The following is a 12,692-nucleotide window of genomic DNA, read 5'->3' on the forward strand; positions in this document are numbered from 1 at the left end:
TAGAATTGATAGAGTGGATTCTTTCCATTTCTGTTTGAGGGTTTCCTTGGGAGTCCTGTTTCTTTTCTATGAAGGCTATCTCTTTTTAAAAAATAAAAATACGGATTTCTCTTCAATTTCAGTATTTCCATGCTATGTTATTGTTATCTTAATTTTAAACTGCAGGCTGGCAGCAGTGGCTTACGCTTATAATCCCAGCACTTCAAGAGGCCAAGCAAGCAGATCACTTGAACCCAGGAGTTGGATACCAGCCTGGGCAACATGGTGAAACCCCATGTCCACAAAAAATACAAAAATTCGCTGTTCATAATGGCATGTGCCTGTAGTCCCAGCTACTTGGGAGGCTGAGGTGGGAGGATGACTTGAGCCCAGGAAGTCGAGGCTGCAGTAAGCAAGCTGTGATTGCGCCATTGTACTCCAGCCGAAGTAACAGGGTGAGCCCTTGTCTCAAAAAATAATAGTCCAGGCGTGGTGGCTCATGCCTGTAATCCCAGCACTTTGGGAGGCCGAGGTGGGCGGATCACTTGAGGTCAGGAGTTTGAGACCAGCCTGACCAACATGGTGAAACCCCGTCTCTATTAAAAATACAAAAATTAGTTGGGCGTGGTGGTACATACTTGTAATCGCAGCTACTTGGGAGGCTGAGGCAGGAGAATCACTTGAACCCAGGAGGCAGAGGTTGCAGTGAGCCGAGATTGTGCCACTGCACTCCAGCCTGGGCAACAGAGGGAGACTCTGTCTCAATAATAATCATAATCATAATAATAATAATTTTAAGCTGCAGTCATTCCCCATTATAGGAATATACTTCCACTGACCTGTTTTACATGATGTGTTCAGTTTATGTATGCCCTTTATGCTTATTTGATCAAAATTTGAATTCATTTGACCTAATAGAGTTAGCCAGAGAAAGATATGGAGTATTTTTTCTTTTAGAAAATAAATAATTGTTAGATTATAGCGTTTTAATGAGAATTAGATAATTCATGTACACCACTTTGTTTGTTTTTGTTTGTTTCTTTCTTTCTTTAGTTCTTTTTAAAGAATTTTTGAAGGAAAAGCAATCAACAGTAGTATAAGCTTACTTTTTTTTCTTTTTTCTCTTTTTTAATATGCTTACCCAAGCTTACTCTTTTTAAAAATCAGCTAAAATGTGCTTCATGTTTAGAACTTTTTAAAGAAGCTGAACAAATGCATTTAAATTTTGAGGTGCCTTTTTAATGTATTTGTTTGTTTCCAAGTCTTGACTGAACTACTAATAGTTTTCCTAAGTCGTCTCATTATATGGAGATTTTGTGGTATAAAAGCACAGTACTGCAATTTTATCGCCTTCTGTCTTTTGGTTCTTGACACTGTCTTTCAACTCACCTTATTATTTTAATCAACTCAGTATAGAATTCATTCAGAAATTTGAGTAGAAATATCTGTTGAGGCAGTTTTTACCAAATTCAAAGCCAGTCACTTTTTTTTTCTCATTAAATTTTTTTAATGGGTCTCAAAATTCTGTGACAGATTTTTGGTCAAGTTGTTTCCATTAAAAAGTACTGATTTTTAAAACTAATAACTTAAAACTGCCACACGCAAAAAAGAAAACCAAAGTGGTCCACAACATTCTCCTTTCCTTCTGAAGGTTTTACGATGCATTGTTATGATTCATTAACCAGTCTTTTACTACTAAACTTAAATGGCCAATTGAAACAAACAGTTCTGAGACCATTCTTCCACCACTGATTAAGACCAGGGTGGCAGGTATTATTCATTGAATAATGAATAAGATAATATTCATTTAGCCCTCTGAGCTTTCTGGGAAGACTTGGTGACTTTGTCAGCTCCAGCAGCCTTCTTGTCCACTGCTTTGATGACACCCACAGCAACTGTCTATCTCATATCACGAAGGGACCCAGAGATGGATAGTCTGAGAAGCTCTCGACACACATGGGCTTGCCAGGAACCATACCAACAATGGCAGCATCACCAGACTTTAAGAGTTTAGGGCCATCTTCCAGCTTTTTACCGGAACAGTGATCAATCACTTTTTAAAAAATCATTTTAGAAGTTTCTTCACATCCACTGACATTTTCTTCCACTTCTACCTCCTCCTCATAATTATATCTTTCTTTCTTCTCTTCTTCTCCTTCCCTGCCCTCCTGCCTTCTCTTCAAGAAATATTTTGAGTGTTCACTGTGCCAGGTACAATGTAACATCTCCTGCAGCAGATACCAGCGCTTACATCTGCCGCCCCCCACCACCCCGCCTCCCATTTACTGATGAGTCATTTTTAAGACTCCTGAGAAAATAGACCCAAAAAGTATTCACTACATGTTCCTTTCCCTCAGAGCTGTTATCAGTTAAGGTAGAAGAATAAATTTCTGATTCTGTCCTATTGGTGAAAGTGGTATAAGATTATATGGAAGAAAGTAAATGTTATATTTCACTTATTCAACAGGTTTCGTTGAGCCCTACTGAGTGTCAGGTGCTGCAGAGGTGCAGAGCTAGGGCCAGTAAGATAACACAGTCCTGGTCTGGGTTATCTGAGTAGAGAATGTTATGTGTCCATAAACACTGATTCAGATTATTAGCTGAAGTAATTTTGTTTAAGTACAGGTTGGAATTTAGAAAGGCACTATGGTGTCCAAATTATTGCGAAAATAACAAATTAACACTTTATGTTATTCTCCCATATAGGGACAGAAGATAGGATTCTACAGTTGGGTTGATATTAACTATCTTTTTTCCAACCATAAATATTTTAGAGAAAAAATTGTCTATAGAAATATTAAACTTTTTGACAGAGAAAGTTCTTTCTCTAGAAAAGTTTTTCTATTCATTATTTTAGACAGTGGAAGGATATCTCTGCTTGAATAGGTATTTTTTTAATGCTGAGAAGAATTACTTGACCAGATCCTATGAATTTTTAAAAGTCTGTCCAGTTCAGTTGTAGGATCATCATTTTTAATGTGTAGTTACCATTTACCTTACAGTTACAAGCCTATTAAAGTCTGATATCTCAAAAAGCTGTGATTCTTTTCTGAAAAGAATTGAGGAGGTTATCATTTGGGCAAAGCTCTTAAAGAGTATTTTCAAATTGCGCTTATATATACTTTGTGAGGTCCTCTGAGGTATTGGTGAGCTCCATGGTGGTAAGAAAAGAATGTCATTTAAACCCTGTTTGGAGAACCTTCTCCTTAGGTGGTCCAAGTGAATTCATAGGGTTCATTTTTAATCTATTAAAAAGTGTTATACTCATTTTTAAAGGTGACTTCCCCATAATGCCTATCACTTTTCCAGTTGGTTTGTAAGATACACGTGGAGCCATTCTTACTCTGTTGCATCTCTGTGAGTTTAGAAAAAGAATGAAGACTACAGCAGATTGTGAAAATGACAATTTAATTTCAAATATTACAGTGAAGCTTATGACCTTGTTGCACTGTACTTATATAACTTTCTTTGGGATTTTTTTTTAATCAAGTTTATTTTCCCTTTGAGTCTGACTTCTAGTGCCAGAAGGTTTTTTTTTTTTTTTTTTTAACAGTGTTTATGTATTTAACAGAATTTTTTTGAGATGGATGCTACAGAATTTTCACAGCATGGGTTTGCATTGGACTAAGACTTTGTGTACAACTTATATCAAGTGGAAAACTTGATGGGCATGAGCTTTAAAAATGGCTTTTTTGTGTGTGCTCTACATTTGAAGCTTTCGTCTGTATTTCCTGTTGGGCTACAGTGTTTTCCAACGTTGCCACAAGAGAACAAAGTAAACATTAAAAAATAATTTTTTATTGAAGAATATGTTTTTCCAAGTAAAGTCCTTATCAAAGAGACTGTCGTGGTGGGTCATCATTCACATATGGCACTGTGTTGCCCTTCTGTATCTTAAGATATAAGCGTGAAGTCGTAGTTAAATAAATATCTATTTATTGAGAGAGAGGAAGAAACCATCCTAAAGCCAGAAAAAGGAAAAAGGCTTTTTGGAAACTGTTCCTTTTGGAGGATAAAGAAAGCACATTGTTGAGTAGTAGTCCTACCATTACCCTCCACGTTGCTAATTTCATTGTAATCAATTGTCTAAGGTCCTGGTCTACATAAAAAGGTTGATATTTGTGTTTATATAAAATACCTTCACGGCCGGGCGCGGTGGCTCACACCTGTAATCCCAGCACTTTGGGAGGCCAAGGCGGGCAGATCATGAGGTCGGGAGATGGAGACCATCCTGGCGATCACTGTGAAACCCCGTCTCTACTAAAAATACAAAAAAATTAGCCGGGCGTGATGGTGGGCGCCTGTAGTCCCAGCTACTCCGGAGGCTGAGGAAGGAGAATGGTGTGAACCCGGCAAGCGGAGCTTGCCGTGAGCAGAGATCGCGCCACTGCACTCCAGCCTGGGCGACACAGCGATACTCCGTCTCAAAAAAAAAAAAAAAAAACCTTCACAATGAAGCTATTTTTTTTTAATTTCCATTTTCAAAGTTGTTTGCATATATAACACTTAAATAGAGCTCAGTGGAACCTTAACATTTTGTTCAGCAAACAATTATTAGACTCTAAGAAATTAGGATTGGATTTATTGGATGTGGACTGGACTTCTATTGATCTCTGCTATAGCAAGAAAAATACTGCCTTACATTATTATTATTAGCAAATTTTGCATTTGGAATTAAGGTGGAGGAGAAATTCAAGCCACCTGAAAGGGAAAATAGATTTCATATCATTTAGGAAGGAACAGATCCTGGCACTGTCCTTGGCTGTTATATAAATATGAATTTCCTTTAATAAGCTGGAATATCTTGGCAAAATGCCTATGGGAAAATAAATAGCTATAGATTCTAATAATAAATAGAATTAGTGTTTTTAAGGAGGGTAGAGGAGGTAATTAAGTCTATTTCATTATGTCGGGGAAAGACTTGAGAAAGATGGGCCTTATGGAATACATAAGGAGAGGAGGAAGGAGAAGTAAGTAAACTGTGAGCAAAGCCAGGCTTTGGGGCAAATACATGGCTTATGAGAATTCCTGGGGGGTGTCCTATGGCATAGCTAACATTCATCTTTTAACATTCATCATTCAGTAATTTTTACTTGAAAGTGATAACACTTATTTTTAAAACATTTTCCATCAAACTTTTTATTATTTCAGAGTAACCATCCCAATTAACCCATTCATTAATAGACAGATATGTAATTATTTAATATATTATGGAGGTTTTTAATGCTTTAAATCATAAATGTTGGTAATTGTTAATGTATTATGTGCTAAAAATAACAATGGTAACACAGGCGATAACATTGTATATTCTGCTTTAAAATTTTCAGACTACTTTTACATCTGTTAACTCATCGTATCAATCAATAAATTACCTTATCTGAAATGGAAATTTGTTCAAGCTGAGTACACTGATCCCCTGAATATTTCCCCAAATGCCATCTACTTTCACCAACCAGAATATGTATTAAGTTTTATTTGGTTTCATGAAGAAATAAGTACTTTTAGTTTCCCTCTTTCTCATTAGCATATCTTTGAATTATCTATGTAATGTTCAATACTCTGTGCAGATCTGTTGATGATTAGGACCTGTTCATTTGAAACCAACAAACCAACCAACCAACAAACAAAATCTGTCCTAAGAAGGCTACACAAATTTAAGAGATGCACGAGTTTTTCTTACTAGTGTTAGCGTAAGACTTTTACAGACATCCACATTTTTCATGTAGGTGAGTCAAAGGGATTGACTGGAGTGACTTTGTTACTGTAAAAAGAGACCTTTAAAAAAAAAAAAAAAACCATTGACTCTAAAAGGTAAGCATGAAGATGGACCAAGTATCTTATTGCCTCACTGATACTGCCTGCCAGCTGTGAATTTTCTTACTACAATGAATCCCCTCATTTTTATTGCTGTGTGCAAGGTACAGTGTTTCATTTTTCTTCCTACTTGGGCTTCCTGTAGAATGCACACCCCATATAGTTCTTTAAATTCATACTGTTGTGAGAACAAGTACGTCTTTCTCTTCTCTCTTTTGTTAACTGTAAACCTTGTGGAGCAACAGTTCTTTCGTGCCCTCTGTAAGTTGCTGGCCTCTGCTCAAATTAAACACTGTAAGATTATCAGCAGGTTACAAAGGTGTAGTGTATCTCTCTCTTCTGCATTTTTGTATAAGGTTGTCTTGATCTGAAAAATGCTAACAAATTCAAACGAACTAATCGTCTCACATCCACCCCTTGTAAATTGGGACTTTGTGTCTTCTACATAAAAAGTAGGGAGAACACACGTGCAATTTCTGCTCTCCTTTGAGGATTTAAAAAAAGTTACTCATATAAAATGCACAGAAATTATTTTTTCATCCAAGTGCCAAGTCAGGTCACCTCTCTTTCACCTGCAGTGAAGCAAAATGGAATGTGCCTGGAGCTTTGCTACGAGACAGACTCAGGTTCAAATCTTGGTCCTGCCACTTAATAACTGTAAGACCTTAGACAAGTTCCTTAGCCTTTCTGAGTCTTAGTTTTCAAATGTGTAAAAATCCTTGCAGATCTTCTATATGGAGGTTGTCGTGAGAGATAAATGTGATAAACTATATAAAACATCCAACACAGTGGTGATCCATAAATGTTAGTTTCCATTTGTACTAATTTGCATAGTAACGCTAGCTGCTGTAACAAATAAACCCCAGTCACCCCAGTGGCTTGATTCAGTGACGTTTATTTCTCACTCTTGAAACTGTGTAATGCAAGTGTCCAAGTGGGCAGACAGCCCTTTCAGGTAGTTATTCAGAAATCTAGGCTTCAGCTGTCTTTTGGCTCTGCCCTGCCCTGGGGCTTTGGTGTCCTTTACGTTTAGCCAGCAGCTAGGCAAAGAAAGTGGAGAAGGTATACCCACTTTTCAAGCTCCGCATTAATTCTACCTGTGTTCCACTGTCAAGAACAGTTGAATGGTGCTACTTAGATGCAGGGGGACTGGGAAATACAGTTCCAACTGAATGACCACTTTCTAATACAACTTTATACTAAGAAAGAGGGAGAACAATATAGGTGGGTTGGGGGGCAGTTTATCTATCTCTGCAAAGTATTTATTTCTTGCCTACTTCACTGCCTCATACATCATCAGTTAAGACCCTAGCTATTAACAGTACAATGGGCAGAAGTGAAAGGATAGATGACTTACAGGCCAGGTCAGTGGTTGCGATCTTCTAGTTTTTGTGGCAAATGAGACTTTATTTCTCTCTTTTCCATATTAATAGATACATTAAGGAGTCCGATATCATCTGCTTTCTTTTCTACTAGACATTTATCTTTATTCACTTTTCAAATTTATATTCCTTAGGTCTGTAACAAAAAATAATTCTGCCGTGTGTGTTTTTATCTAAGTGGTGACAATAGTTGTAAGTCTGCAAATGTATATATGTCATTTCTAAAGCATATGCTAAAAGTACACTTACACTGCAGACTGTCACAGCCCAGAGGAACTTAAGGAAACTTAACATAATGCAAGTTCTGGATGGAATCCTGGAACAGAAAAAGGACATTGTGCAAAAACCAAGGACATATGAATAAAGTTATTGATTTTAGTTAATAATAATGTATCAATATTGGTTTGTTAATTGTGACACATGTACCATAATAATGTAAGTGATAATGGGGGAAACTGGATATAGAGTAAATGGAAACTCTGCCATGAGCATAATTTTTTTGTAAATCTAAAGCTATTCTGAAATTAAAAGTTTATTTCAACAAAAGGACATTGCAATCACAGTAGTCTTCATATTTATTGAGTACCCATCATGTAATATCATCATTGTTGCAAACCTGACTTCTCTTTTTTAATTTTTTATTAAAATTATAGATAATTTGTCCTTTCCAGTAACTATGAGGCCTCATGTCTATTTAAAAGCACCTTGGCCAGGTTTGGGTACTAGTAAATGCTCTAAGAATATTTGCCTCTTCTTTCTTTCCTCCCACTCTCTACCTCTCCCTAAGTGCTTCTAGTAATTACAAAAACAACAATATGAACTTTTACTTCACTATTGAAAGGATCAGGCTAATCAATCATTTAATTTGATGAGTCCAGGAAGTATTCGATGTATATGGGGACATGGTCCCAACGTTCATGTGGTCTATCCCCACATGCCCATCTTCAAGATGCATAAGAATGAATAGACCATTTTACTTATTAGAAGAATGAGAGTTAATATTTTTTTCTTTTTCAATCTAGAAAAACAAGAGTGTATTATGATAATAATAGAAATGGTAACATAAGAATAATGAGATTATAGATTTTTTCCCTATTCTGAATTTTCTAACATGTTACTATTTAATTTTACAATTAAAAAAGAATTTTCTCTATATTTAAAGTGCCTAAAATCTATTCTTGAAAAATTATTTCACATCATAGTTTTTCAAATATATATGCATACACACACAACATACACAGAGATACAGAGTGCGAGTGGGGAGAGATTCCATATGTCAATATCATGAAGAAGCCAAATGCTGGTAAAACATAATTTTTACTTACGTTTGTTTCTCCTTATTTAACTGCCTGAATTATGTAGTAGTAGGATTTATGTCTAAGGTTCAATATCTCTGGAAATTCTTCAGTAACAGACTTTAAAAACTCTTTCTATGTATGCTTTTAACTTCCTTGGCCTATTCCTTTGGATTATTCTGGCTTCATAATGGTGATTTCCTGATTTCTCTAAACACAGTTGTACCCATTTCAGCAATATTTATATGTGAAAGAAAGTGGAAATTAGAATCCAGATTTGTTGACCCTTGAGATCTTATATTGACCTTAGTAGGTATTAACTTTTTAGATCAATAAAGAGCTGTTATTGACCTCAAAGAAAAGTCAATATCTGCTTGTTAATTTGCAGCTTGAAAATGTTATACATTTTGTTCTTCATTATTACCCTACTTATTTCAGCCTTTTAAAAAAATGTCTCTACTGTTTCCACTAGAGATCATCATGTCTAGATCAACATTTTAGTTTTGGTGTTTAAGGAGATAATCATTGGACATGGTGGTCATTTATCAGTGCTCCATTTTAGTTTCTTATAAAATTGCAACTGTCTGAGATTCATACTATACAGAAAAGTGAAATATGTTTAATTGTACTTGATTTACTGTTGTTATTAATGTTTGAGAAACAATTTTAAGTAATCTATAGCTCATGGCAAGAATATTCTGACATGTATATATGAGAAATGAAAAGAAAGTTAAATTGGAAACAAGTGGTCTGAAAAGAGATTAATAATGTTTTGCTTTTCTGTGTATAAATGGAAATAATCTGTGTAGACTGAGGTTTCGCATACACTTTTCATGTGGATAAACATTTAAAGCTTTTAGGTAAGGACTTCTTATGTGAGTCTGAATCGTAGAAGCCTATGATTCTAAAGTTTTATTAAGCGTTTAAGTATTGGTAGAGAAGTCGCTTTTCACATCATCGTTGTTTTGTATATTAACATGGAAATGTCAAGTTTTGCATAACTTGAAATGTCTCAGAATTGCCTATTGCTGAAATTCAAATGTCAGAACAATACTTCTGCAAATATATGACTCTGATATTTCAACTCTAAAAACCTCATAAATGATTCAGTATCAGTTTGGCCTTGTTATGATATAACTTTTAAAAGAGGCAGAGTGATTTAAATCTGTTCTAGAAAATGGTGGTCTCATTCAGTGTAGACATCAAACACAAATCTCTCAACCCATTAATGCTCATTAATTTTTTTATTATGTTACCATTTTGGCAAAGAATTTAAGTTTTCATGAGGACTCTTTAAGTATTTTGCACCATTGTAAAAATGAAGCTATTTCTTTGTGAGCAACAGGATTGGCTTATATCTTATCCTAATTTGTGGCATTAATTGTTTTAGAGGGCTCAATACTTTTTGTAAAAGAAGATTTTTTTTGTTTTTCAAGCGATGAATGCCTTCTAGGACATAAATCATATATAGAGACCAAAAGGCCTGTAGAAATAAACCTTCTACTATTAATTTACTCTTCCAAATTTTGCATGGCATCTAAATATTTAAAATTGAAAGTTTTACAGCTGGCATGAGCCTTGGAGATAAGAAGCCTGACTTTGTCATTTTATACAGAAAACTGAGTCTTGATGTCTAGTCCCTATTTATTGTTACTGGCTTTGAATTTTTTATTTGAAAATCTCAATATTGTTGACCGTTACTGATATATTAATGGTTTGAATAAAATAACTTTACTAGTCCCATATTTTTATATTAAGTATTTTTTTTCATATGGAAGAAAAGCTTTCCACAGGGGAACTTTATTGCTTGAAGAATCTTATTTTCATACATATTCTTAATAGCCTCTTTTACTTTCTCTTCTAGGATATAAAGTTTTGATAATTAAAATTTGTCAACATTTCAATATGATAAAATTGATATGTTTAGTGGCGTGCTATTCCAGAAATTTTTTAAAATGCCATTAGGATCATAACTTGGAGTGTGTACCTTGGCATGTTTAATTTTTCCTCTGCTAGGAGATTAGTGGAAAATAAGCTCTGTAAATTAAATTTTATTGCAAAATTATCTTCCGATGTTCAGCAGTAAAGATAGTATTGAGTGATAAGGCTGGAGTGGATTTTGTATAAAGCAATTATAGCATGAAGACCACAATCTGAATGAAAAATATTGCTGAAGATTTCCTATAGTCTGTAGAAATGTCATTTTGGAATGTGTTTAAAATTGCCTCATTTTATGCAGGTGATTATAATACTTAAGGTATATTGCAGTTTGAAAACAGCATTACTGAATAATTTTAAGGACCATTTATATATGGTGGGAGGAACAAATTATATATATATATTCACACTAGGACAATTGTTATCATTTCAAAACATTTCTCCACTACTGGAGATTTTTCTGTAAAGCTTGCTTTCTCCAGTGAGCCCATCTCTCTCTTTAGATAACTGCATATGAAAGGTGGGATCAAAATGCCCACTGTGTATTTTACTCTCACCCTGGCATGTGTAAAGGAGGACTTCTGCTCCAGGGCTCCACCATGTAGATGAAGAAGCACCTGGTGTTTTAATAACTTTATTTTCACCTCAACTCTTGAATTTAACCTTTACATAGCAATTAGAAACAGATAAGAACAAAGATATTGTTCTTGAATGAGGTAGAAAAGGCGTGGTTTGAAAGGGCTTCCTACAAGTAAAATTGAAGAAGAAAATACGCATGCACGTGTGTCTGTAGCCACCCACCCCTCAACTCCTGTTCATGTGTGTTTCCTGGACTTGCATTCTTCATTCCCCCAAAATCAAGGCACATTTAGTGAATGTCTAGTCTGAGCAAGTCAGTGTCTCTAAGTACCAGAATGGTGGAGACAGAGAAATCACAGTGTATGGCAGTGTCAGGACTGGGCTTCATCCCAAGGAAGTGAAAATCCAATAGTATTTACAGTAGAAATTATTAAAAGAATCTGTTTCCTAATGGGCAGAGGATCCTGTCATCCTTTAATTTTTTTAAAAAAAGTCATCCCCTTTAATAAATAATCATGTAAAAGGGAAAAACCTCTGATTTTAGAAGAAGTTACTTTTTATTTCTTTACAGGGAGCTGGGAAAAGACAGCTTATTGATTCGGTGTGCATAAATACTTATCATAGACTTACTGTGTAGCCATTACTTTAGGCAATTCATCCAGCTAAATAGCCTCTAATGCTATCATGAATGAAGACTATAGAGGTTTATCAAGATGAAAATAGCCCATTAAGAATTGATCTGAACCAGTTTAGAGAAGCAGAGCCTGAGACCTGGCCTGTGCAGCTTTGGCTAGTAAAAGTTCACTTGGTGCTGGGCATATACCAGCTCCACAGGCCCCAACTTTATTAGTGTGGAGATAAGCTGATTAGGTCTTGTCAATCAAAGGTGCCCATATCTCAATTGAGAGAGACACACTCTCTCTCGATTTTTCTTTAAGCATTGAAGCAGGCAACAAAGAAAGAGATGTGTGGTATGCATCCCTACGGTTGTCACCATGCAGGGTGCAAGGGTCCTGTGATGATGTGGTGACTGTATTAAAGAGTACATCAATTTGTTTTAAAGTGTTTTGATTTTTTATGGTGGCATTAAGAGAGAGAACATTGTGGTTGCAGCTTTACTAGAAAGCAAAGAGTTCTAGAAGAAGAAAAAAAAAGTGTTTCTTTGAAGCCTACCAGGGCTTTGAATCTTGCTGTGCCAATGGGCGCTTAAGTGCTCCCGTAACTGGCAACCTCAGATCCACCATCAGCTTAGGAACTACCATCCTCTCCAAATAATTCATTTAAAGGAATAGGAAAAAAATGTGTAAATTGACCTAAGCAATATTAATGATGATTGACTGCAAGTTTTTCTTTCTTTAAGTGATTTCAGATTTCGGATGAACATATAACACATGTTGGTTATACTGATGTGCACTGATTCCGTTGTAAAGAGCAGAGATACTTCTAAATTTTGCCCAAGTACAGATTGGCAACATTGCTCCATTTAATTGTTTCATACATAATAATGAATGCTTTACTTTGTATATCTGGAAAATAAACCTGACTAATAAATATAGGCTGTCAAAGTATAATTCTGTAGGGCTTCAGCTTGAGACCTCATCATCTCGTCAGTATTGAGAAAAAGGTAGAGCGATGGTGTAGGGGGAAAACCTGGCCTTTTGTTCTTTACATCTGAAGTTTGCTCACTGCAGGCCTCCTTCCCACT

The 12,692-nt window shown here is 35.6% G+C and overlaps 1 protein-coding gene across 17 annotated transcripts in view; it reads left to right on the top strand.

Moving 5' to 3' along the window:
- The window catches only part of VTI1A (vesicle transport through interaction with t-SNAREs 1A), a 441,715-nt gene that overhangs the window by 99,888 nt on the left and 329,135 nt on the right, over positions 1-12,692 (top strand). Inside the window, exon 6 of one of the 17 annotated variants that reach the window (XM_063781193.1) lies at positions 166-3,821. The exons of 15 other annotated variants lie outside the window; for them this stretch is intronic. In XM_063781193.1, the coding sequence (XP_063637263.1) occupies positions 166-326 (161 nt within the window). In that variant the 3' untranslated portion in view covers positions 327-3,821. Of the gene's footprint in view, positions 1-165; positions 3,822-12,692 lie in introns of those variants that run through there. One more of the 17 variants, XM_054659898.2, reaches the window with a different exon arrangement.

The sequence above is a fragment of the Pan troglodytes genome, chromosome 8, assembly GCF_028858775.2.
Source record: "Pan troglodytes isolate AG18354 chromosome 8, NHGRI_mPanTro3-v2.0_pri, whole genome shotgun sequence".
NCBI classification, from domain to species: Eukaryota; Metazoa; Chordata; class Mammalia; order Primates; family Hominidae; genus Pan; species Pan troglodytes.